This window comes from Sturnus vulgaris, chromosome 1 (assembly GCF_052056855.1).
Source record: "Sturnus vulgaris isolate bStuVul1 chromosome 1, bStuVul1.hap1, whole genome shotgun sequence".
Taxonomy (NCBI): domain Eukaryota; kingdom Metazoa; phylum Chordata; class Aves; order Passeriformes; family Sturnidae; genus Sturnus; species Sturnus vulgaris.
This window is the reverse complement of record NC_142243.1, coordinates 136,509,642-136,536,924: the sequence shown is the minus strand read 5'-3', so window position 1 is coordinate 136,536,924 and position 27,283 is coordinate 136,509,642. Positions and strand designations below refer to the sequence as shown.

The 27,283-nt window shown below is 41.2% G+C and overlaps 1 protein-coding gene across 3 annotated transcripts; it reads left to right on the top strand.

Annotated features, from left to right (window-relative positions):
• The first annotated feature begins 233 nt into the window (after nt 1–233).
• Nucleotides 234–27,283, top strand: AZIN1 (antizyme inhibitor 1). Of its 3 annotated transcripts, XM_088155218.1 has the most exons (13): nt 279–570; nt 6,160–6,297; nt 13,055–13,252; nt 14,136–14,306; nt 15,249–15,422; nt 15,683–15,855; nt 19,372–19,506; nt 20,949–21,030; nt 21,832–21,906; nt 22,977–23,142; nt 23,688–23,806; nt 23,983–24,197; nt 24,799–27,283. In XM_088155218.1, exons 5-13 carry the CDS (start codon nt 15,321–15,323, stop codon nt 24,908–24,910), a joined length of 1,179 nt encoding a protein of 392 aa, XP_088011344.1. In that variant the 5' UTR covers nt 279–570; nt 6,160–6,297; nt 13,055–13,252; nt 14,136–14,306; nt 15,249–15,320; the 3' UTR covers nt 24,911–27,283. The 3 variants fall into 3 exon arrangements, with proteins under 3 accessions (XP_014734850.1, XP_088011350.1, XP_088011344.1); XM_014879364.2 differs by lacking the exon at nt 14,136–14,306 and having other exon boundaries at nt 234–570; XM_088155224.1 differs by lacking the exon at nt 14,136–14,306 and having other exon boundaries at nt 252–570; nt 19,227–19,506.

The window sequence follows — 27,283 nt, the reverse complement described above, 5'->3', positions numbered from 1 at the left end:
TATGGTAACCACCTGCGCGGGATCCCGGAGGGATGCTGACGGCGTCCCTGTCCCGGCTTGTGTCAGGAACTAACCAAAGACCTGACCGCTCCTGCAGCGCCCTCGGTGCCAGCCAGGGCGGGCGGCGCGCCGCGAGCACTCGCCTCGCTCCCCTGGCCCAACGCGCCCCGGCCGCCGCGGCGGGGAAAGGCGGCGCGTCCCGCCCCGGTGCGGTGACGGCAGCCCGGGTCCGCCCCGCCCGCCCGCCCGCTCTATAAAAGCGCTGCCGGCGACGGCCCCTTCTTCTCGCCCCGTGTCTCCGCTCGCTCGCTCGCAGCTCACCGGCCACGCTCCCGCCTCCGCCCGCTCTGCCGCAGCCCCCGGCCCGCTCCGGCTCTGTCTCTCTCTGCCTGTGCCCTCTGGTCCCAGCGCTGCGCTGCGCTTTCCCCGCCGGCCGCCCCCGCAGCCTATGGCCCTGGAAGGCGCCACTGCCGCCGCCTGTATTTCTGCTGTAGGTTCCCACATCCCTCTTTAAAAATTCCGCCTAAAAAGAGAAGACGATTTACCAAATCTTTCGGGCCGTTATCTCACGTGAGTACTGGCGCGGGGGTCCTGGGGGTCTCGCCGCCCATGAGGGGGTGGCGGGAGGGAGGGGAGCAGTGGCGACGCCCACCCCAAGCTCCGAAGCGGGGGTGTCGGTGGTCACCGGCGGCGGGCGGGAGCGATAGAGGCTTCCCCCTGCCCGGGGCCTGGGGCTCAGGGCAGTGCAGGGAAGGACGGAGAGCGGTGGTCGAGGTGCCCGAAAGGGCGGAGGGGCATCCGGCGGGCAGTACCGTGGCGGTGACTGCCGGGGAGGTTTGGGGATGGGGCCGGTTCCTCCCGCTGCCCTTTCTCCGCCCGGCGGCGTGGGGCGAGACCGGCTGCCACCGGCGGCGGCAGATGGAGAGCGGCGGAATGAGTCAGAGCCGGAGCTCCCCCTGTCCCCCTGCGCGCCGGGCGGCGCGGGGCCGCAGTGCGGGGGCCGAGCGGGCGGGCAGCGGGACCCCCGCACCCGGGAGGGTGGCGGCGGCGGCGGGCGGAGGGTCAACGGCCGCCGCGCTAACATGGCGGACAGCGCTGCGTGTGAGCGGTGACGGGGCGGGAGCAGAGGCCGGGCACCGGGGTGAACGCTGCGGCGGTGCTGCCGGTCCCCTTCTCCCGCAGTCTCCTGGACGCGGAAGGGCGGCGGGGCCGCCGGTTCCGCGGGCAGCGGGGGCTCGGCGGCCGCCCTAACATGGCGGATTCCTGCGGAGGGGGGCTGTACGGTGTCTTCCCCCTCACAGCCGGAGCAGTGCCCGCCGCTGGAGACCCGCGCCCACCGGGCGCTGATGCCTCTCGCAGGGCGAGATCCCCTGCCTAGGGGCGAGGGGCGTCCTTGCCTGGACCCCGCAGGAGAGGGGTTTGCCCAGTGTCCTGTGTCAGCTGCCCGGGCTGGGAGCACAGGCTGCGGCGCGGGTGCTGCAGGCTCCCTTTCCACGTGTGACCCACACACTGTGAGCTGCCCCGAGCCCCCGGGGGCAGCAGTGTGACAGGCTCCGGCCCTGGGCAGCCTGACGGGGGCAGAGGCTGGAGAAGTGCTGGTGGCATGGCCGCGGCGTCTCCGTGCCTGCTTCTCAGGGGCCATGTTGTGCTTCTGTGAGCGTGATTATCCATCCGGGCTCCCGCTGCCATGCTCCGCTTTCCCCTCACCTGAGCTGCGCCTGCCCGAGCAGCCCCTCACCTTCCCTCTCGGCATGGTGATCAAGGGCCACGCCGAGGAGCGGGATGGCAGCGCCGGCTGTCAGAGCAACGCACGAGTTGTAAGGGCATTGCGCAAGTGTCGCTTTCCGGGACTGCCTTCACGCAGGAGGGCCGTGGGGTACCCGGCGTGTGGGAAGGGAGCCCTTCCCTCAAGTTAGCAGTCCCCTCCCTTTGCCCGAGGAGCAGTTCCCTGGTCATCTGAGCGGCGCACCCTTTACCCCGCCTTGGACAGACCCTTAGTGTAGCAGTAGCAGGTTTGGTACCGCCGGCCCTTTTGGATATCTCTTAGTTGAGCTCAACCTTCTTGGCTTGGCTGCCTCTGCCAGCATATTGTGGCCCATTTGGTCACGGGTGTACTAGTGGCTTTTGGAAAGTATGGAGTAGAGAGTCTGGTTCCTGCTCAGCTGCCAGCTGAATTCGTGTGTGTAAAGTGCGTGCGCCTTGCTTTTGAGGTATCCGGAGTGCATGTGTGTTGGCTGCGGTGCCTTTCCCTGTTTGGTAGGAGATGAACAGAGTTACAGTGGTTAGAGATCCGTAGAGGTGTCTGTTCCTGGTGGTAGGGGAGCTGAAGGCACGGTGAGCGAGCAGGCCCATGCATGCATAAGTGGGACGGTGCAAGTGCAGGACCGTGGTGTGGCTGAAGAGGATGCTGTTATGGCTGGGTCCTGGACAGCACTGCAGGTCTTTTTCAGTCATGAGCTCATGGAGATGGCTGTGAGTGCTGGGGGTTACCTGGTTGCGGTGAAGAGAGAAGAAAGTGAGCCTTTCTGAAGTGCATCTCCTGCAGTACAAAATCCTGCACAGCTCCCTTGTGTCTGTAGGCAGGAGAAGCACTGCGTTTCAGACCTCTGCAGCAGCCTCCGCTGACTAACCAGGATACAATTGTGTAGTCCCAGTCGGTTATAGTCGCCCAGAATGAAAACACAGCGTGAAGTCCAATAAAACAGCGTAGATCTGCCTACCATTAATCAGATACGTGATGGGGTCTGTTGTGTGCAAGTGGGTGGGGGTGTAGTCCTGCCCCACTTCTTCTGCCCTCCCTGGCTGCCGGATTTTTGCCTCTGAAGACTGCACTTGCCCGCTATTCTTCCTTGGATAAACGTGGGAGGCAGTGGTGCTGGGGGAGAGGTGGGGGTTGTGAATAATGGTGATGGTAGGAGGGGTTTGTTCCAGTCTGGACTGGTCCAGTCTAGTTCTTTCCTTCCTGTCACCGTGTGAACAATGCTGCTGTGGCTGATGCCTGTGACAAGGCAGCCCCTTCCCCGTGTGCCTCTGGCTGTGGTGAGCTCCCTTCTCTGCCTCCTGTAGGCCAAGACCCCCGGCAGACAGACAGCCATCCGGTGTTCTCCCCCATCCCTCCCGCTGGGCATTGAGCTCCAGGGAACGCTGTTAAACCCCAGAAAAGGGAGGGTCTTTGGGAGGGGGAGGGTGTTGTTTGGTAGTGAACAGCTGTGGCAATGTTTCTCCTGTGGCACCGTTTTACTGGAGGCAAGAGGCAGGATTACTGCCTTTCAGCACTGCAGCCTGGCCCTCGACCCGCAGCTTGTGCTTCTCACTGCTCCCTGGAAGGCTGGTGCAGGTGTGTGATTGCAGCAATGCTGCTGGAAATGATTCCATCTCTCCAAATTAAAGGGGAGACAGAGTGCTCTGGAAGAGAATTAAGACTGTCCCTTCCTGAAAGCGAGGCTTAGTCGTGTAGTGCGCTAATTTGGGTATAATGGTAAATTTCAGCTCTAAATACTGTTGATACAGGGAAGGAGCGAGAGTGTATTTCATGGGAGGACTCCTCAGGGACCTGTGCTTCCTTCAGGACCTGCTCCCCTCTCCTTGCCACATTGTTCTCTCCCTGATCTGGAAGAGGCTTACTGTAACTCAAAAATACCTAGGTTTTTATGTGAACCAGAGTAACTTTGGTGCCTTTGAGTCTGTCACTCAGAATGAATGTGCAAGGTCATTATAATTCTAGATTTTTAGCGTTTGGTTAATGGATATTTAAGCTCAAGCCACTAAAGAGCCTCTTCTCAGAAACAGATGCAGTGTATTTAAATTATTTTGAGAGACTGGATTGATGCCTGGTTTTATTGGCCTGTTGGCATCACACATGGGGAGGTGAGGGGAGCCAGTGAGCTGGAAGAAGCCCAGCCCTGCTGGGCACTCATAGGGCTTGCTGCAGGGATGCAGGTGTTCTCACAAAACTATGTGCTGTGGGCAACTGGGAGGTGATTTGGGTCCTCAGGTGAGTTGTGACTGCTTGAGATGTAGTCAAACTTCAGGAACCTGCTAGTAGAGCATACCAACAGATTATAAACACATGCATATAGGTGTCACTTGAATATTAAAAGTCAGAGCTACCTTGCTGACTATTCCCACAACTCAAAGTTTGCTGCTTAGCGAGGAATACTTTTATACCTACTTTAAACCCTTAAACAAGGAATGCTTCATTGTGCTTAATAACATGTGCAATTTTTGTAAAAGTGGGTTTGCCCATACAAACCCATGTCTGGGTTATGGACATCTAATACACTTCGACTTAAAATGGTAGCCCAGCTCTGGCACTCTGCAGCCAAAAAAATCTCTCTTTCTGCTGGTTAAAGTAGACTAAAATGACTGTTATTGGAAAGGCTCAAATTGTACCATTTTCCTCTGAATGTTTAGAAGTGGCAAAGCTACACAAAAGAGAGTAGTCAGACTATTTTGTATATGTTTGTGTAGATACTTTAGATAAATAAATCTCACTTAAAAGAAGTTCTGAAAGACAACTCTGCACAGCTCAGAGTTGGCTGTTGCTACAGAAAATTATCAGGCTTCCTTCCTGCTCCACAGGAACTTTCACTGTAAACTTTCCTCTTTGGGACATGTGCGAATATTTACTGGCATAATACTGCAGGTGATATTTGGTTGAAGCATTGCCTTTTAAGTTTTCCACTGAAGGTTATGTGCTCTCCCTAGAAGCACTTGTTTAATGACTTGGTTGGCTAGGAAGGTAAACTGAATTCCTATCACTGGGAAATTTGTATGAATTCTTGAGTATAATAAGAACAGCAGTAGGAAATAGTGTAACTACTAGTTGATTTTAAATGCTGGCAACACCTTCCTTTTGTAAAACCGTTGTGTGTGGAACTAAATGTTACTGACTTCTTGCTTCGGTGGAAGAAAAGGGTAAGGTTAAATATAATACATATACATTAATTCTAGCTGGCAGAAATCCGTAATATCTCGGTTTTGAAGCATTGAGGTTTGTTTTTAATGTTGCATGCTTGTAAATGCTAATTTATGTGGTAAAGCTGTGGGGATTGCTCTGTGGGAGTTGCTGTGAAACAGTTACCCTCAAGTTGCATTGCCTCTGTGTGTTATGCACTTGTTTATAGTGTGCTAGTTTAGTGTGCCAATAGCAAGAATAAGTGGAAAAGTACATTTCAGGAGTTTAACTAATACGGGTGTGAAAATGATCTTTTGTGTTGGGTGATTCCCAGAAGTCAGGCTTTTGTAGTAAGCCCATGTAGTCTTACTTAAATAACGTAAGTAGCAAAGGTTTATTTTTACAACAGGTATGTACATTCCGTGTTTCGTGCGAGAATTTGTAGAAACTTTTTTGTATGTTGGGTTTACACCTGAGCAGTTTGGTAGTGTATTTAATTCCATGAAAATTGTTGCTTTTAGGAGGAATAACTTCTCAACAGGGCTAATAAATGTTTCCTTGACTGCTTTTATGTTCGATGTACTGGTTTGTGTGTTTGATTACCTCGACTAAGCTAGCCTCGTACTTTAAAATGCTGCTTTAGTGATATGTGTAATAGTCTTTAAGGGCCAGCTGGAATGTTTCCTCATTCCTGAAGGCAAGCATAAGTTTCTTTGTTTTTCCTGTTTTGCTCATTTCTGGATTTGTCTGTGTGGTGTTCAGTTTCACTATATAAAGCACTATTTTTCACCCACATAGCTTTTTCACCCACATGCCGTGTTCATTCACAGCAGAGGGAGAAGGAACGTGGCAAGGGAATTCTAAAATAGAAAGGAAGTGGGGAGGGGAAGAACGCAGTGGTTACAGGGTTAAAAATGCTTCTGTGAGAGTAGTCCAGTATTAAGCCATACTACCCTACAGCAGGATCATGTAGACCTCTTTGCCATTAGTTTTGAAAATCTTCCCATTCAGTCTCTGAAAGATAAGTACAAATAAGCAGTTTCATGTGTTTTAGCAGTTCTTTGTACGTCTGACTTGTTCTGGCTCAGAGTTTATATTAACTCTTGAAAACTAGATGTTTGTGATTATAAACTTTCATGGTGGGTTGTTGCAAGCCTCCTTAAAAACACTACTGAAAAGGCACTTCTTACATGTTTTATGATAAAGCTTTTATTCTGTTCTGGCTATGAAATTTATTTTTGTGTGCATTTTTCTCCCTGCAGGGCAAAATCTCTGATCAAGTTTACAACTATCCAGAGGGCTTAGGAGAAGTGCTTTATAGAGAGCAGTTCGACTTCAACGCTGAGCCACCTTGGGAACCTAGCTGATGATAGTAGGGTTCCATCTCCTAACTTGTCCATGTAAGTCTCTCTTCATCTGTATGCAGGAGGATAAACACTTCCAAAAATACAGCTTATATTGGGTTTTTGATAAGGAAGATAACTGTCTGGGTGTAGATTATCAAAATTATATAGGCCTTGTGTTCAGAGTGGTGAGGGCAACTAAAAATTTTACTCATCTAACACCTTTCTCAGTACAATTATCTGATGAAGTTCTGCAGTAAACTTGGTAAATAGAGCTACTTTCCTGAATTAGGGGTGTTGGCTGCAGAAATCCTGAAATAAGATGCTGTAACTTCAGTCTCTGTGATAATTCTGAAGTCATGAATTGGACTGCATGACTGTTAACTCATGACTTGCTGAGTACTGTAAAATTTCTTAGAGTAGTTTATACTAAAATAGTTAAAATTTGCTGTTGTAAACGGTAACTAAGGCTGATCATGAAGGGTGTGCCTTCCCAAATGCCTGTCTCCATTATTTGCTAATTACTATCCACTTCCACAAATAGTTGTAGTGGGGTTCCAGTAGAATGTGGAATGTAATGTTGGATGGAAAATGTGTACCAATTATAAATGCCTTTATATTCTGAAGTGGCAAATAGTTATTAAAGGAAAACAAGACCATGATAATGGAAAACAAATGAATGTGCTTAGCTGATCTGAAGGAGCACAGAAAACTGAAATGTGTGTGGTTATCGTGTTCTGTTAACTTAAAACAGTTTTATGTGGTTTTTAACAATAGTCTTAAGTCAGATATTACAAATGTATTTAAGCCTACTTTATACAGTACTTGTCCAGTATTACTTTTTTCCTGTCTAGCTGAAGGCATTTTTGTTTGGCTTAGTACCTATAAATTATATAATGCTTTTTAATGTAGAACTTGCAAATGGTTAAGTACATTTTACTGTATTTAAGCCAGGTACTTTTTAAAGACCACAAAGATTCCAAATGCCAGTTGTGTGAGTATGCCTCCTAATAAGGTACTTAATGTAGATAAACTTGTTCTTTGAAAATACCACAATTGCTAAGGCACAGGATGAACTTGGTTTATCATGACTTCTGGCTTTATTTCTAGAGGTTATGTTTTTTGTTTTGTTTGAAAGTTGCTGAATTAACTGCATATATGAATGCTCTATTCAAGTGAGTTCTGTTAACACTGAGAATTTTCTGAATATCAGTGTTATGGTTTAAGTGTGGTTTTTATAAGCAAAATAGCTGAGAAAATTGCTTCTCCTATTCAGTTTAAGTTTTGGTTTGCTCTTTTATGTGGCTAGAACTCTTGCATGACATTTTGCACTTCAAAAGGAATAAAGTAAGGTAGTAAAAAGCAAAGAAAGACAGAAGAATCGTTAGACAGGAGTGAATGAGGTATAAAATCTTAAGGTACTATACATGGATCTTAATTTCTAAAACTGTTCTGAAGAGAACTTTGGCTGTGACAGAAGTTCTTACTCTTGATGTGAAGACTGTTCTGGTACTTTCTTTAAGATATTCCTTCTCTAACTGATAGACACCTATGCTGTGAAAAATGATGCAAGGTATAGGTTGCCCTAGAATGGAAATGCCACTGGATTTGCTTTATTTGCAGCTGAATATTCAGATAATGTGTGTTTATTTTGAGGTTGGATCTATTACATGTTCAGCAATACTCTAGACAAATAAAAGTATTTTGGTATTGAATGTAGTGGTGATGTAAGTAGCAGTAGTGTTTGCCAGGAAATCTGTAGCTGAAGCACAGGTCATTGCCTCAAATGCAGCTAAGACACAAGTTAGAGAGCTAATTGGTACTTTGAGTCTTGTTCAAGTTGCAAAGTGATTTAATGGGAAAAAGGTCAAATGAACTTTTAAATACAACTGTAATGTTATGTGTCAATGTTCCAGTGGAGCTAAAATAAAAATCTTGTGTCTGAAGGTGTACTTACGTTTCCATTAAACGCTCTTCCTTTTTACAGTTTTCTCCATCTCACTTTTTCCTGGTGTTATGCTGGCCAGAGGAAGACTTGGGGTTTAGTTCCATCTGCTCTTCAAGCTCTCACTCCCTGAGCAGTCTGGCAACCATGGCCTGAAGTCTTGCTCCTTTAAAATCTCTTCTATTTATTGCCACATCTGGTTGATCAGAAATGATGGGAATTAGCAATGGAAGTCTGATGTATTAACAATCCCTGTCTATGCCAAGTGGAAGCAGTAGCTATTTGCATGGTCTAACTTTGAAAGCCTTCATGACTTGGTGTAAATGGAGCTGGTGGTAGTTGAGGAGCAGGAGGGTTGGGAGTCTTAGGGAGCAGTGGAGAGGCCAAATACTAGCACTGAGCTAGTAAGTAGATAGGATAGGGAAGTGACTGCACTGTTGTAAAAGAGAAGTGCTGGTCTGGTACCACGGAAGTACACATGCACTTAGCTTACCAAAGAATATTGCTCTTCGGGAGCTTACGGGGTCTGAATAATGCATTCAAGCTCCAAGAAAGCAGGAGGAGGTTATTGTTCCTGTAGAAGATGTTGGGTGGGAATTGTTTTTTCAGTATCTACCCCGTTGCTTGCTTCAGCAGAATTGTTCTTTCTACGTTGCTCGCTTAACTGTGTGAAATAGTACTGAGAGAATAGAGTAGGATGCAACTCACCAAAGCTGTGCAGGTACCCTACTTATGACCCTCAGTGGATTTGTACTGCAAGGTAACTTGAGTAATGCAAAAAAAGACACCTGTTTCAGCATTTCCATCAGTTGATCAGTGCCTGGATTCAGCTAACTGAATTACAGTGATGTGAGTTAGTGAAATGGTGTCTTGCAATATTTTTTTAAAGATACTCTCATTATAAATAGATATTTCCTGCACTGGAAACAGAGGACTCGCATATAATGAGTATATATATAAAAAATAGATATACTTTGCTAGTATACCTGTACTGTATTGCCAGTGACAAAATGTTTATTTTTTTTATTTGTTACCCTTGAAGACCCAGTATTGCAAAGAATGAGATAATGTATTTTTAGCCCATTATGATTTTTGCATAATTATTATGTCATACTTTTGTTTAATAAGATGTGGTTGAAAGGCATTCTTTGGAGCCCGTTTTGTTTGCAGAGACTTTTTTGCAGAAGAAGTTTCTAATGAAAGAACCAAACCTATAGGTGTTTGGAGTTTTTAAAGTTCTTTTCTTAGGCCAAGCAATACGTAGTTCAGACAGTGTAAAGAAAAAAAATGAAAATTGTGCTATGGATGCATACATATGAGAAGCATGCGCTTAGACTGTTCAGGGAATTTTAATATTTTTTTCCAGATGTCTGCAGTAATTGCAGTGTTTAAATATGTACACTTTTTATCTTAGAGTTCTTCATCTGGGAAGTCATTGTGTTGAACTGTAAAGAGCCTGAGGATGTAAGGCTTACTTCAAAGAAAGCAATTACATGCCTATGTAGAAGTCTCATACCACTTGACAGCTTTTGTTTGACTTAAAATATATGTCCTGGAGCATTGTGCAGACTAACATTTCAGGTGTGAAAATGGGTGGTGTTACCACACCAAGTCTGTCAAATAATGACTTGCAGCAAGTCAGCATTTCCAGCAAGGAGTGAACTCTGTACTGTAATGATTTCTGACTCATCTGACAGATGTAAAAAAAAAAGTACTAAACCATCCCTTAGATTTCCTTCTGCAAATTTTATCACTGCTCCTCCCCCCTCAGGAGGGAACTAGTCAGGACAGAATAAGGTGACAGCAGTGTCCCAAATCCTACTGTAAGGGATTAACCCTTAAAGAAATGTTTCTCTCTTAATCTTGTAGTGGTGCTGCAGCAGTGTTTCTAGGAACTTGTTTTTTCTTTGTAGGATATTCTTCCTGTCAAGACTGAGGAGAGGTAATTTATTCAAAAAAGGGGAAATTGGACAGTAGTCAAAACAAATGTTAGCTTTTTTTTTTTCCTACCAGATAATTTAAGTGGAAAAGCTTCTATGTCTTGGATGTGCTTAGAAAAAGCAATCACTGTTTAGCAGCCTAGGAGAGGTTAATCAGTTTGTTTATGGTTTGTTGCAATTTGTGTCATTGAATCTGTACTAGCATACATGGGACCTTGTGGTCCCAGTCTCTCGATCATAAGATGCTTTTTGATAAATTAACAGGAGACAAGGGAAATAATCTTAATTATAATTTAAATTATAAATTAAATTATAAAAACAATTATTTAGGAAATAGTCTTCATTAAAACTAACTTACTAGATAATTTTCTTTTTGTTGGTGGTGGCTTTGAGGAGTTGGTGATATAGAGTCCTTTCCCCATGCTTTACTTGAACCAAGTCTCCCCAAAATTAAAAGGGCAGCTTTTGAAGGAAAGTATTCTTTTATACCATCTGTCTGAAAGCTATAGACATCAGAGTCATTAACTATGGAAAAAAGCCTTTCTTTTAAGAGTACTAAAGAACTAGTGTAAATCTACTCCACTCGGATGAACATCCACACTCAAAGAGAAGACTTGGTTAGATTGATCTGCTTCCTTTGAAATTTAAGATCCAAGCAATTAGCTGTGTGTGTCTGGTGAGTCTAAAACTCTGTTCAGGGCTGTGGCTGGTTTCAGTGGGTGTGCTGAGACCTTCCAGTAGGGTGGATCTGGAATGGAAGGGACTCTTGACTGTCTGCATGCTTTAGAGTGCAGGAAGTGGCTTGTAGCATGAAAAAAAAACCTCAACCAAAATGTTGAAATCTAGCTAAATAGTGCCCTTGGTATATACAGTCATTCCTTTAAAAAAATTTCAGTAAAATGCTGATGCCAGCATTTTTTTGGGGTGGAGGGGGAAGATAACTCAATCTTTTTGGTCCTCTGCCTCTGAAAACCATGGATATTTTATGAAGATGACTGTGGTGCTCATCTTTGTTGGACTGATTCTAAGGCAAACTTAGTTCACAAGCTTCTTTTGTTCAGTGGTGGTATTTTTTTTAAGGCATTTTATCTGTTAGTCTTGTACTGAGATATGACTGACTAAAGACTTTTCTGGTTACTATAGTCTACCACCTAGTCATTGTTTTTATGACTAATTAAATCCTTTCATCAATGTGATAATTATCTTGCTCTTCAATGATTGTTTTGGATCTTCGGGATTCCCTTAAATAATCATAGGACTCGCTATATAGGTGTGAGACGAATACTTCTTACCCAGTGCACTTGTCTTTATCATTCAGCTTCTGAACAGAGCTGAATATTCTTGCTGCCACTGAGTTAGTTCACCTGGCAGTAAATTCCTCTTGTTACAAACATAGGGGGCATGTTTGAGTTGTGCAGAAAGCATGTAAAAAGCCATTCTGGCTCCTTTGCTATTATTTGGCATAATGACAAGCAGGAGCAACTGCTGCTTAGTTGTAGTAATGTTAAACTACAGCAAAGTAACTTTGTTCATGTTATTGACAACATTAACCAAACCAATGTTGCAAATTGTGTATTTTTTTTTTTTTTTACTGTATGGAGGTGGTGGATGAAACATGAGAGAGTTAATACCATGGCCCTGTGATGATTTGAAGCCAAAATTATCTTACTTTTATAGTCCTTTTATTTTTGGCTTTCAGCTCTAATGTGTGGTTTCTATAAACACTTGTAATTAGAAAAATGATTCTGCTATTGTAAATTTAAGTGCAGGTGGCTTTAGAAAACAGCCATCACTTTTTTTACCAGTCCTATGCAGCTTTTGTTGAGAGATTAAAAAAGTCTTAGGTCTTCATGTAGAGAAGGAATATAGTTAGCTGTCTGGTTTTGATCAATCTTGTGCTAGGCAAAAAGATGACAGTTGAAAGAAAAGTGTGATCAGTGGGTTGATATAAGCTAATAAGATGCTTTTAAACAAGATCCCACAACTCTCATGGAATGTGAACTGCAGATTGTTCTATTCATCAAGGAAAGCAAATGAAGGTATATAGTCAGCTGTTGGTAATTTCTGCTGTCTGCTGATTTTTACTTGTGATTAAATAGTCAATCTGCATTCTAAGACTGTGTATTTAACAGTGTTTTCAGTGTTTGGACTGTGTTGATTAAGGTTCTTTTGGAAAACACTGTGTATAAACTACTAAGTTAATTTGCAGTGAAGATGTGAGGACAAGCAAGATGCAAATAAAGTTACTGTAAGTCTTAGTTTATTTCAATAACGATTCTACATACTAAAATTATCACTTTTAAAATTACTTCCAGTCTACTGGCTTCTTTTTATCAACCTCTATTGCAATTAACATTTTTAAGTGTTGTAGGTAACGTTATGAACAGAATAACAAATGTCTAATAAATAGGACTTGTAAATGCAGTGGTTACAAATTAGCATCAAACTAGAATGTTAACACAACTATCGCTGCTAACATTTAATCAATAAGCTACAAGTTTTCTATTACAGGCAGTCTTCCAGTTGCACATTTGAAGGCTAGCATTGCTTAAGATGCTGTACTTGAGAACTGAGCTGAGGCATTTGTGCAATTTTGCTGCACTTGCAGTATTTTCATAGTTGGCATAAACTCAGTGCAGATCAGTGTGCATACAGTCTGGAATTCTTCTCAAGAACAGCCTTGCATTAGTTGTTTCTGGAAGTTAGTGTCAGATTTAAAGTACCCAGCTTCTATTTTATTCTTGACTTCAGTAGAATTGTTCTATCCATATCTCTGACAAATGTAGTTGAGCAGAATAAAAACATCTTTGGTTTTTGTAGAGGGCATGTTACTGTTTGTAGGACATCAGGTGTAGAAAGCTGACTTTTAAATAGCAGCATAGTATGCTTTGTGAGTCTTTTTCTATTGACACGTGTTTTCTTTGTACAGTTTGTTGCATAATTTAAGGACCCGGATATAAGGCTTGGAAGCCCATCCCTTGTGTTTCTTGGTTTATGACTGTCGGCTTTGTGGAATACGGCTGAGATGAAAGGATTTCTTGAGGATGCAAATTACTCCATTGGCCTGTTGGATGAAGGAGCAACTCTTGCAGATGTTATTGACAACTGTATTTATGAACATACTCATGTAAGTTTGTTTTCCAGATATTTTGATTTAGTTCCCTATGTCTTCAAACTAGGTCAAAGTATTTTAGAGCTGATAAGCTGACAGCAATAGAGGAACTAAGCCCTCACTCACCTTATAAAGTAGCTTCTTCTTCTAATTCTGCTTCTTTACTGTTTTCTTGCTTTGGGCAGAATTCTGTTGGGAAAATTTTACCTCCCTGAGTGTGGCTAGCAGGAAAGTAGTCTGTCTGATGTAATTACAGACTCCCATCTCATTGTTTCATGAGATTTTATTAGCAATGGGGCTTAGATCAAGCACCTGAAATTGTGCTAGTGGATATATTAATTTAGAGCCTTTTTGTTGTTGTTCTTTCCCTGAAAATATGACAGAGTTCTGACAGATATGTATGTTGAGCCAGTTTAAAGCCATGTTTAAGTTTTCTGTGGGCCATCATGGTTTATATTCATACATCTTCCTGTTACCTTTCTCCCCGCTGGAAACTCTGGTACAAGCACATTGTGAAGTGCTATCTTTTAAGACAAACTGGTGTAAAAGCTATGGAAGTTTAACAGCCAACTGGAAAGAAGCTTGAATAATTCTGTGTATACAATAGTCATTTTTTGAATAAGGCTTCACTCATTTCTTAGGAGGAGGCAGGAAGATGTAGCTTTTGTTCAGTAGACAAAGCTGTAGAAAGAGCAAACTTTACAAGATTTGTTTAATGAAACTTTTTTTATTCTTCATATGCCATACCTGAGTTACTCACTTTGCCCTTGGTTTATCAGAACTAATATTCATGTGCAAGTGATCAACTATAGTACAGCAAATAGCTAAATTCCATGGCCTTCTGAGCTCAGGTGTAGGACTCCCAAATCCTGATTCCTAATATTCTTTTTCTGTCTAGCAAATAAATAGGTAAACTACTGGCAACATGTCATGTCTCCAACCACTGGCTGGCTCACAGAGGATAGCTGCCTCCTGCTGCTTTCATTTACTCCTTTAGCTCAAGGGGTAGAGGCCTGTGCCATGGATCTAAAGCTCCAGATCCCATTCCTGCTGGTGACCCGTACAGGGGGTCAGTATGCTTCCACCCGATGGAATTTCTATTTGTGTTTTTTAAACAGAAATAAAGACTTTGTATAAAATAAGCCACAACATATAGAGTTTCATATCTGTGAAAGTCAGGTGCTAGAATTAACATTTGATGTACAATCTCCATTCAGATCCATCATGTATTTTGTGATGGTTTTTAATTGATTTACAGCAGGTCATTCACTAACAGTAGTTTTACTGAGTGCACATTATGAACAAATCTGGAATGATCTGTTTGCATTTTGATTCACTACACCCATGTCATGACCTGATATTGAGAAAGACTATGTTGTAACAGATGTGCAAAGGGAACTTAACAGTTCCAGAAAAGTCTGTGCATTTTCTTAAAGATTATGTACTTGATTGTCACCTGTAACATGGAGTCTAGTTCTTAAAATTCCTTTTGAACTTCATTCTTCACAAGATGTGGAGAACAGTCTCAAACTTGACTTCCTGAACTAAAATACCATCAGACAAATTTTCAGAGAAACAAGCTATTAGCTGGATGTTAAAATAATGTTAGTCCATTGGATTTTATTCCTTGTATAATAAGATATAAATTACATTGAGACTGTGGAAGCTTTCATCCCAGTGGATCATCTTCCTATAAATAGCTGCAGACCTCTGAAAATAAAAAGTTGAAAGAAATGTATAACTTAATCTGTATTTTTGGATAAAATCGGCATTTGGCATCTCAGAATATTGTCAATAGCATTCATAATATCTCTGAAGTGGTAGGTATTCCCTTGAATTTTTTAAATCTAGTTCAAATTGCTAGGTGAACAGAAAAATATTGTTCAAGGTCAAATTTAAAAGTTAAGAGCAGGGTAAAAAAGGTACATAGTTCTTTAAGACTTTGGGTTGTTTGTTTTGAAAGCAAACCTACAATTTCAGACATTTTATTTTCCTATTCTTCCTTTTGCAGACTGGAAAAAAGGCATTTTATGTTGGTGATCTTGGAAAGCTTGTAAGGAATAACATACAATGGCAGAACGTGATGGCACCAATAAAGCCATTTTATCCTGTAAAATGCAATTCTACTCCAGGTGTACTTGAAATTCTGGGAACTCTTGGTGTTGGTTTTGCATGTTCCAGTAAAGTAAGTTTCTTGCCTGTGTGCCTGATTTTCTTTCATATGTCTGCTGGTTTAAATTCATCTCTTTGGTGTTAAGTGCCACGATTATAAATAAAATTTGAACTGTAAACTCATTTGTAACTGGCTGTTGAAAATCTGTACTTCTGCCCTAGAAGGAGTAGATAAGTTTTCTCTTTAGTGTAGTAGTAGAGCACATCTAATAAAAATTTAGGAAAGATGGTGCAGTGTGCTTTGTCAAACTCTGGTATGCTCCTGTTTTTCAGTCTGAAATGGCATTGGTACAAGACCTGGGCATTTCTCCTGAAAACATCATATACACAAATCCTTGCAAGCAAGCCTCTCAGATCAAGTATGCAGCAAAGGCTGGGATAAACATCATGACTTGTGACAATGATATTGAGCTGAAGAAAATTTCACGTAACCATCCAAATGCCAAGTAAGTGTCAAAATTCTGGTTTTGCTTTAAATGTGGGGGAAACTTAATTTGCCTGTATTCTGGGTGGTTTGAGTTGCAGGCAAAGTACATGGTTTCTTTAGTACAAATCACTTGTATCTGTTCCTTCTCTTTCCTTTGAAAGAAACTTCTTTGCATCTTTTCCTAATGAGTTTTGGTTTCCTAATACAGTGGCCATTGGTCTGGAAGAAAGTGATTTTTTTAGGGCAATCTTAATGTAAAGGTTTCAATGATTAGAATTCAGAAGCCTTGTAGGACAACAAAGCCTGGCATTTCGTCATCTGCAAATACATCTTCCTCATGCTTTGTTTTGGCTTCAGTGTTATCTTTCAGGGAGTTCTGGTTTTGGATTTTAGTGGCTCTGGCTGAAGTCAGGGCTGAGCTACCAGTGAATGACCATGTGCATTGGAACCAATCTGGGGTTTGGGTACAGTCTATTAAATACACCTGCAGGAACTTCCACATGATTAAAACACTGAGAAATTTGAGTTCAGTTCTATTTTCAGTCACTTAGGTACTAGCTCAGCTGCTTTCTGTAGAAAAGTGATCAAGGCTGATAAGCCTAAAAGAAAGAAGAGCTCTTAAATATGGCAATTTTATTGCTGCCAGTGTGTATAATGGTCTCTTGGACTGATAGGTACTCATGTCATTTAACATCACATCCCTCACATATGAATGCTTTAGCTTTGGGCTATGCCTTTAAGAAATACAGAATCAGAGCCTAAGTGAATGTTACAGTGCTTTGCAGTGATTAAAGGTATAGCTTTCCATAAATGTAGTTGGAGAAACTGAATTCCTGACTTGCTTTACAAATTCCTTTGTTCTGAACAGTCATTATTAATGTATGATGTCTTCTCCCAAAACTGTGGCTTTTTTTGTTTTGGGTGATTTTTAGGGGGATGGTGGTGGTATTTGAGACAGGTTTTTTGTTTGTTCAAGACTACAAGATTTAATATTGGTGTTGCTGGTGATTACACTTTATCCTCGTGGAGGTCTCTGTGCTTTGCATACTGGAGAGAAATTTCTGTGCAAAAATGTTATGTATGATAAATTTCTCTGAAGCTGCTTGCCCTGCTATACTTAGTGGGTTTGAAAGCCTTGGCAATGCTAAAGCTGACTGTTAAATCATTAGTGTTTTACCAGTTATTCACTGGTGGCTTTTAGAGCTAGTTTTTATGTTGATTCATTTCCATGATTCTAACAACCTCTTTAAGAAAGATCTTGTCTGTCATAGCATCCACAGCAAGAGAAGTTAGGATGCAGATTTTTTCTTGGGCCAGAGAAATTGTAAATCAGGGAGCAGGATGAAAGACTAACATGAACTAGAGAAAAACCATATAAACTCTTCACCTCTTTTCAAGGATCCCATTGTCTAATATTTGCAAAAGTTCCTGTTTACCAAGGGCAAGAAACTAAAGTTCTACTAAAGAACTGTATTTTCATGTCTAAATTTTTCAGATACATGATCTCACTCTACTGGATAGATTTTTTTTTTTTCCCCTGTCATTTTATTACAATTACCTTATTAAGGTCATTTTAATGTAGATACTCAAGTGACAGGATTTTTTTCTTTTCCTTGGCATAATTTAAAAAGTCAAAGCCACTGTGTATAGCCTTGTTTTTCCTATCTGTGGTTGCTAGAGCTGGGTTGTTTGCATAGATGAAGCCAGCATGTTTTGGCAGAGGAAATCATATTTAGGAAGATGTGATTCTTCTCATTTTCTGAAAATGTGTGTAACTTTGCACTAAACTCAGTATTGGGGACAAATGTCTCTTTTTATAACTGATGTTTCTGCCTTTGTAAGACTTAGCAACTCAAATGATTGCAATTGGGTTTTTTTAAGATGAGAAATGTCAGGAAGGAGTGCTTAGGTATTGTTTTTCTGTATTATATCTTTAAGATTTAACCAGGTAAAGTTTTACCTGCTGAGCTTTTTGGTGTCCTGAGAATTTAGGTAGAGGCAAAGGTATTGTAAGTATCAATGCTTCCTTGACAATTAAAAGTAAAACCAAACTCTAAACACACACATCACCCTGTAGCCCTGCTCTGGCTGGCTGAAACCTAGGAAAAAGAATCCTGCTAGATTTCTAGAAGTCAGATTTAGTTGGTTTTGCTCAAAAAATATCTTAATTCATTTAAAATGCTGCTATAACAATTCATCAATAAATTTAACATTGATGTTTTTAAGGAGAGGTTTTGACTAATCTTAACATGAGGTTACAAATCATAGTATGGATTTGAATTTTTCTATTACATTTTAAAGAGTTTGACTTTTTGCAATTTTTTGCTACAGCTAGCACATTTTTCCAAATGATTCACAAAATATTGTCTGACTACAGATTTGTGAACAGAATTTTCTGTGCTAGTGAAGAAGCAGGAAATGAGATGCTTGTCAGTTTCTCAAGACGAAATAATATCAATTAACAGGGATTGCAGGGCAGGCTGTGTGAGAACTTAGGACTTTTTGTTCTTTATAAAATGCATTTTAAACACACCATGAAACATTTAGAAAGTACTTGTAGAAGTCATGATAGATGTTAGGCCAACTGTAGTGGCTAGGCTGAGTTCTGTTTGTTGCCTGTCTTGTAAAGAGCTGTTTCACTCTGGGTGCAGAGTTTCTTCCACTCATTTACACTCCCCGTCCTGGTTAACTGCACTGTGCTCTGTCCAGTCTGCATGTGTGTCATGATACCACCTCTGTTTAGTTTACTGCATGACTAAATAACTGATCTTGTGGGGTTGTGACTTTCTCAGTGGACAGCAGTTTGAATTTGGGAGATTTGGGGGTATGTCTCTGGAGGTTTGGCTGTGACTGTGCCTTTGCCCCTCAAGTGTTACTTAAACATAGAGAAAGGTCAGCATTGGTACTGCAGTTTGCCAGACCTAGCCAAAATGAGGCTTTGCCCAGAGAGAAGAGGATGTTCCACTGTATAAGAGTGTAAGAGATGGTACTTGCTGCATCTCTGCTCTACAGTGCCCTGGAAGAAGGGGCAGGGAATGGACTGACCACCCTGCCCCCTCATCCTGAGTCCATGTGCTCAGCCAGAATTTATGTGATATAGCCAGGGTGTGCTTTCAGCCTGGTGTTCTCTGAATGCTGAGTTTAACTAAATCTGATACATGTCTGACTGAAGGGGAGCCTATGGGCTGGGAGGAGGACAGAGATGGAAAAAATCATATTAGTCTTAATGATTTTATGAGGAACTACACTTTATTAGAAGGTAACGTTATTTTTTATTACAGCACTCAACACTCTTGCTGCTACAAGAGTCTTAGTTGCTGCATTTCGAAATCCCTTGTCCTTGTTGGCTCCATGTTTTAGCCCCTAATTGCTAGTTTTTTCTCTGTACAGGATGGTTATTATTAGGTTGCCTTGATTCATCCATCGATGGAGCTGGAGTATTGACAACATAATCAACACACTTCTGACAGTCTTCAGGCTTCACATGTGCTGATGATGTAAACCAACTGCCCAAATCATCTTCCCCTTCTCTTAGGCTCTTACTGCACATTGCCACAGAAGACATTACTGCTGGTGAGGAGATGAATATGAAGTTTGGCACCACCCTGAAGAACTGTAGGCATCTCATGGAATGTGCTAAGGAGCTGGGAGTCCAAATAGTTGGTGTCAAGTGAGTAACTTCATTGTCCTCTGCTGGCTGAGCAGATATTTGTATGATGTACTTAAGATGTAAAATAGAAAATAATTTTCACCCCAGTGACACTATTTTACAGGGTTTAAAAAAAAAAATCAACAAAACCCCCACACAAACAATATCACATCAATTTAGAATAATGAGCTTTTCCTTGCAAGCACAAACTAGTATGAAACAAAGTAACTATTAGAGACATCAAAACAATATGAAATGAAGTATCATAAATCCTTCTGTCAGCATGAAAACTAAGTTTGGAAGCCTCTCCTATTCTCTAACTGTACTCTTGAACTTCTGTGGTAACTTGATTTGTATTCCAGCAATAAACATCATAACAGAAGTGCTAGTACAGCATGAAATAGGTTGGATAGTTTGAACAAGATGAGCATGGGGTCAGACTTTGTAAGAGTTAAGGTTGTATGTCACTTTTTGATCATGTCAAGACAAAAGACTCATAAGTTTTTGACTTGCAGGTGGTAGGAATGAATCCTAGAGCTCCAATTATGTACAAATGATCTGTGGTATTTTAATTGGAATCTTGATGGATATTTTACTATACGGGAGAAAAAAATGCATGCACAAGCAACCAAAGAAATAAATGGGTCATCAAGACAATAAAAAAAGGTTAAGCCAGATTTTGATGATTTAAACCACAAATGTTGTGTATGTGTTTGAAATGGATGTTAAAACATAAACTGCACATTTCTTTAAAAATAAGAGACTACTGAAAATTCTTCTTTGTATGATGTCTTAATCAGCTTTTATAAAAATCATATGGCTCTGGTGCATTATCTTTATTCAAATAATTTTAAAATCCACATGTGGGTTCATGCAAGTAAGTTTGGAAAGTGACCTTTGTCTCAAAATGGCATTCATTAAAGGAGTAGACTTGGAGTAGAGAACCCTGGCTTAGGTGTGTGTATCTAGGTCTGTCTAGAACCAGTTGACCACATGCCTTTTGAGGAAGCCCATGGGAATGCTGGCATTTGTTTTAACACCTCAGTGACTAACTTGGCAGTAACTATGGCAGTACTTGAGTCTTAGGAACAAGAGAGTATTCAGGAGCTTATGGTAGGCATCAATACTTCTCTGCAGCTTTAGCACTTAGTGAAGAGCAACTTCTAGCCACTTTGATACTGAAGACTGAAAAATTCAGTAAATCTGCTGTTTCTCAAAGATGAAAATATTGTGGGACATTCTTAGGATTTAGAGGAAAACAATTCTCAAGTACAAATCCAATGAAATAGAAGGCAGTGTTGGTCTGAGCTTAATCTTAGCACAGTTGCTGTGTTATCATTTAAGCTTGTTTTGAGATACTGGGGAATGAATTGTTTCTGTTGCTGTTTTATATGGTGAAACAACTTGCTAGGTCTGAAAGCTGCATGGTTCAGTGTATTTACTGTGTTTTTTATTTCTTTCAGATTTCATGTTTCAGGCACTTGTAAGGATCTGCAAACGTACATTCATGCTATATCTGATGCTCGGTGTGTGTTTGACATGGCTGTAAGTAAATCTATACACACAGGCAATTGCTGTAGTAGATGATCCATTCTAGTCCAGTCATACTAACAAACCAACTACATTCTGTCCAAAATAAATCATTGCAGATGGAACTTCTAGTAAGGGTCCAAATACTCCTTTGTGATATGTGGTAGAGGTAAAACCAACTTTGTCCTAATTATGGTCATGAATACTGTCCCACTGACAGGCAGTAGCCTTGCATGCTATTTAGTCTCCCACTTTGAGTCAAGGCTTTCTGATATTCAGATCTCAGTCCTGTAAATACACAACTGATCCTATTAGGTTACATTGAAATTGAGCAATTGTATGCTGGCATCCGTGTTTGTAAACTAAGCAGAGTCGATTGCAAGTCTTTTTACTCTTTTATTACTGCACTGCCTTAGCTGTGGCTGGTAACATGTGTGGGCAATAAAATTGAGAATCTTGCTGATCTTTGTGCAAATTCACTGTAATGGTTTTGTCACAAAATTTGTGAAATCCTAAAACTGTCTTGTCAGAATGCACCACCTGTTCAGCAAATACTGTCTGAATATAACAAAAGCCACAAGATATGGGAGTTGATATTGCTGTGGGACTTGCAGAGAACTGTGTAACCATCCTCTATTGACGTCTCAAGGCTTTACTACCTTTAATGGAGCTGTATTATGCCCTTACTCCCTCATTAGATGTGCTCAGAGAAATATTTTCAAAAGTTTAAATACACAGAAAACAACCACAGGAGCAACATAATATTTTTTGCATTTACAATTGTTCATGTACTTACCTTCTGCCTATCCATTTTAGGAAGAATTTGGCTTTAAGATGAACATGTTGGATATTGGTGGAGGCTTCACAGGTTCAGAACTTCAGCTGGAAGAGGTATGCAATGTGTTGGAAGTTGAAACTCTTACTTTTGAAGAAATTGAAGTGTTTAACCTTCAGACTGCAGCTTGAATTGATAGCTGAAATATAGTTTAAGTTCCATGTTAGACTCAAGATCCCACTAGTTGGGATTGTATTCTTGATCATGGATAGTGTAATCAGTTATTTTGGAGGTGATCATTACTTTGTTCATCCTGGGTGAATGCTGATTTAAGTGTGTTAGAGATTAAATTAGCATTCTGAAGCAACCCTAGCAGTAGTAATTCAAGGGTTTCTTTGAGTGTTGTTGTCCAGCTGGTGACTCTTGCATGGTTTGGGCCGGGGTGCCTTAGCGTGCTTTGGATCATAAACCCTATTGCCACTGGATGAAAACTTCCAGTACTTTGCTTTAGAACTGAAAGCTAAAGGTCTTGATTTGGCTGGCCTCTGATTTGGCCTAAATGGGATCTTTAGTATGAAGTGGCATGTAAAACGGGATACCCAGTTTATACTGTTATGTTGTCTTAAACACAGATTCCATTAATTCAGGACAGTGAAAGTTATGTAGTGAGGGGTTAACAACAGCAGTCGGGGCTTTTCTATCAATTCTAGTGCTTCTGTTGCTTGTCTGAAATATGTTGTTCTTCAAATATTTATCTTAAGATATGAACAGTAGTATTAAGTAATTATGTTTCAAATATGACAGTATTCAGAACTGATCACAAAAAGGCCCTTTGCCTGTTCTTGTGGGCTCATATATAATTTTACATGATCTGTTGTGTTGCATGGGCATTGAAATTTACTGGTGCAGTCTTGAGGGTACTACAACTTGAACTTTGGTTGTGAAGAGAGACTGTGTAGTACTCAGACTCATGGTTCTCCATCTTCAGTGTTTAGCAGAATGACCAGTTTTCTTGCATAACTTTTTTTTTATAAATTGTTGACCTCTGGTAAAGGCATTTCTCAGAGAACAGAAGACCAGAGTAAGCATTTGGTGTGCTGACTAGACCCGTTGCTGATTGGAAGTGTGTGTGTGATACATCCATAAGCTCAATTTATTGGTCTTACCTCTGACTTCAATTTCCTAGGTTAATCATGTCATCAGGCCATTGCTGGATGTCTACTTTCCTAAGGAATCTGGTGTTAATGTGATTGCAGAGCCTGGATGTTATTATGTTTCATCTGCATTTACACTGGCAGTGAATGTCATTGCAAAGAAGACTGTTGAGTATGATAAACTTCTTCCTTCTGGAGGTAAGGGTTGGATTTGTTTTGTGTTACAAATCAGTACAGGTAGTTGCCCACTATTAGTTGGGATAGACTAGACCAGACTTTGTATATATATTTGTGCATCCCCTAATTCTTGCACTGTAACATGCCTTTTGGCTTCTGACCATGTGTTATCTGTGTATCTCACCGTTCCTTTTATGTGGCACTTCTTGTATCCTTACTAGGTTAAGCCTGTACTGGATGTGTCACAGATGGTATGTTAGGAGGTTCTGTATTAGAACATAAAAATCATGTCACAGAGCAAGCTACTTCTCTGGATCTATATTCTTAGGAGTGGCTATTACTGAGAGTATTAATTTTATTAAGCCTCACAATGTTATAACTCAATTTATAATCTGGTCTCATACAGATTACTCTGCTTGTAATTCTCCCCTTCCAGTATATATGGAACCCCTTTATCAGGAGAAAGCAGCTGATTTAAGTCAGATTGCAAAAAGACTAAGTTAGATTGCAAAAGAACTACTTATGACAAAACATGCATGCAAGACAACTTCTTTTTTTATTTCCAGTGGAGCAAACCAGGAATGATGATGAACCGGTATTTACATATTACATAAATGATGGTGTTTATGGTTCTTTTGCAAGTAAATTGTCTGAGAAACTGAATACTATCCCAGAGGTTCACAAGGTGAGTCCTCCTATTCTTCAGAGGTAGTCCTTACTATCCTTGTCCATCGAATATATATTTAACACTTGATACGTGTACATAATTGCATATTATTTATTGAATTAACCTTCTGTATATTTGAAAATTGTCTTATTGAATAAACTGAAGTCTTAATTGACTCAATCATTTCCATGCAGAAATACAAGGAAGATGAGCCTCTGTTTGCAAGCAGCCTTTGGGGTCCATCCTGTGATGAGCTTGATCAAATTGTGGAAAACTGTCTTCTTCCCGAGTTGAGCGTTGGAGATTGGCTGATCTTTGACAATATGGGTTCTGGTACCTTAGGTGAACAGTCTACCTTTAACGACTATCAGAGGCCACTGATTTACTACATGATGTCTTTCAGTGACTGGTAAGAAAACTATCTCGATAGTGGCAAGGTTGCTTTTGCTTCCTTCAGGAGTGTACACTTATAAGTTACATTCAGTGGCAAATAGAAGAATGTGCCTCTTTAGTTTGTGGATTTTTTTTTTTTTGTCTCTTGTCTGACTGCTGAGATTAAACTGAGATCTGTGATAAAATGCCTTCTTTGCTTTAGGGGGTGACAAAAGAAAGCAAAATACCTGACTGATCTCACCTGAGTTCAGTGGCAGTTGTAAAGTCTTTATTGGCCTAACAAAAGCTATTTAGTATCAACCTTTGAGCTTTCCTAATACAAGTAACTGCAGCTTGTGTACAGTTTTTGTGCCATAATGGGTGGGAAGGGCAGCCGTGCTCTCCTGGTGATGGAGAGTGTGGTGACTCATTCCTGGGCCGAGGCAGGGCCTTGTGCTCCCACCCTTGGAGAGTGGCAGCATTTCTGTGTGTGCCAGGCACTGGCACAGCTGGGCTCCCTTCTGCTGAGCTGGGGCCAAGCCGTGTAGGAGTAACAGGCCTCAAATGCTGTGCTGGTTTCTGAAGGAAAATTGAACCTGAAAACATGCTGTTACATCTCTTGACCTTTTCTGCTGTAGGGATGAGATGCAAGATGCTGGAATTGCTTCAGACACATTGATGAAGAACTTCTTCTTTGTGCCTTCGTGCATTCAGCTGAGCTCGGAAGAACGCTTTTCCACTGCAGCTTAAACAGGCATTAACGCTTCATTTAGACCTGCAGTTGCAAGTCTGTAGTTTGTCTGGTCAACATTCCAATGTGGAAGAAATGGAACAATCTTGAATTCAATTCATTCTCTTCAAAACTTGAAAAAATAGTAATAGTAATGGGGACCAGGCAAAACAAGCTACAGCTACAATTCAGTGGGGGGTGGGAGGGTTAGATAATGGTGTCCAAATTTAAAATCAAGTTCATTCAACCCCTGAGCGTTAAATATGCAACAAAATGGATGACTTAGTGGAGATGGAAACCCATCACTTGGGTTCTTCAACAGTTTACATACAAGTACACAGTTTTTATACTAAGGATTCCTGTTAGAAAAGTCTTGTAAAGTTATTGTCTTTCGCCCAGATATATCAAATGTCAGTGGGAGACCAGTGTGACTTCATTAGATGTTTTAGTGTATTTAGAATGTGTAAATTTGTGCTTTGAACTGTAGTTTAATAAATGTAAAATTGCATCATAGTATTTGTTGTATTTGACCCGTGATGTATCCCTTGTATGATTGCAATAAAACTTTGTGTAGATTTTACTGTTTTTCAGGCTAACTTTGGGAGGAACTAGGCAGATAGCTATAAAATAGATGTATATGTGATTGATTTGAGAAGCTTTCTTTTCTCAAGCCCATTGTTTCAGTTTTGTGTTAAACAGTAAAAATTTTAAGATTGATCAATCTGTATGAAGTGAAAGTCATGTAAGCTCCTGGAAGGCTAAAAGGCAATTTGTGGTGTGTTTTTAGAGCATGTCCTTAGATTCAGTTTTTCACACGAAGCAGCTAACCTGCACTAGGCATGGGTGTGCACGGAGAGGTTGTTTCAGCTCATGTGCATGCAATGCCCTGAGGCAGCATGGGTTAGTCAAATTCTGCATGTTGTCACAGAACATTTGGCTCTTTTTTTAATAGTGTTTATTTTTAAAGTCTTAACTTTCAACTTCAGCTAGTTCTATATAGTGCTGACTCTAGGGTAGGGCTGCACAAGACTACAGAAACCTCAAATGCTCTCTTGCACTGGACTTAATTTAGCTGTATCCATAATGTAAAGGTGAATCAGACTGCTGCAAGTGTATGTGCATGGAGTAATGAACTGCTTGAACTGGTCAGAGAATTTCCTTATTGTGTTACTGCAGCCTCTCTTTTTCTTCAAGGTCCTTTGCTTACTTCCTCACTTTGAATTTCCCTACTTGAATACCAGGGCAAGGAGGAGAAGGTGGTTTTAGGGTTTTGAAATGATGCACTGAGGTCTGGATCCTACAGACAAAAGGGACTTTTTTAAACTCTTTAGATGGAGGTATTTGGCTTCATGTGTATTTTACATGAGTGCCAGGTGGTAGGAAATTTTATTTTCTGACTTTAAATCAAAGATTTTATGAAACTTAATGAACTGCTACTTGAAAGTAAATACTCAGTTTGGATTTGTCAGAACAGTTTTACAGGCCAGTTAGGAGATACAAAATGGCTTATGCTTTGGAGATGCAGTCTAAGAAATACTTATTACTGTAATTAAGTGTGGAAATGGAAAGGGAGTAAATGATAGGGGGGAAACCTGTGTTTTGGTTTGGTTTTGGTTTTCTGTTTTTTTTTTTTTAACCTGAGGCTACTAGCTGACCCATGTTAAGCAGTGATAAGCTCTTCAGTTTACCTGTTGACTTTCTAGACAAGACACTGCTGTGTGGTTTTTTTTACTAAATGCAACTACAGTTGCCTAAGGTTAGATAGTCCCACAGGATTCTGTCATGCAGTCTTTAAAAGTTGTTTTATGTTAACTTACAGATAATTAGAAAACAATTTCTTTATAAATGCAGCAGTGGTCAGAGCAGAAATACTTGCTGTACTTGAAGACAGTCTGCCATTAAAGCCAACCTGGAGTCTGAACACAGTATGTATTTCAGTTTGATTTGCTACGTGCTGCTGTTTATGTTGTAACTGCTGTTCAGAATTTTTACAAAATATGAAAGCTGGATGATTTCTTTGGAGTACTTGGAAGTGATGCAGCCCTGTTGTGCTCACTAGCCAGCCACAGCCTCTCTTGCTTGCCGAAGCTGTGGCAGGAGCAGGGGTGTCTGACACAGAACTGCAGACTCTGCCTCATGGTGATGGTGGTGCATGGCAAACAGCCCTGCCTGCTTTGGCCTGAATGCTTCCTTGATACAGCCCTGCAGCCTGTTCCATTTCCTAAGGAAGATCCAGGGCTGTGGGCACAGGCAAGGCTGTGGTACTGGTGTTGCCAGTTACTTCTTAGGAACAGGAGAAAACGGTTCCAACTTTTCATTGTGTGCCCAAGCAGCTGCACAACTGGCTTACCTTGGATGAGAATAAAAGTGGGTGCCCTGGATTCACCACTGGA

Bases quoted from the DNA above. Each gene is read 5' to 3' on its own strand.
- AZIN1 (XM_014879364.2), top strand. From the start codon at position 13,151: ATGAAAGGATTTCTTGAGGATGCAAATTACTCCATTGGCCTGTTGGAT. The intron at 19,507-20,948 runs GTGAGTAACTTC...TATTTCTTTCAG, and splicing joins GTCCAAATAGTTGGTGTCAA to ATTTCATGTTTCAGGCACTT. The intron at 23,143-23,687 runs GTAAGGGTTGGA...TTTTATTTCCAG, and splicing joins TAAACTTCTTCCTTCTGGAG to TGGAGCAAACCAGGAATGAT.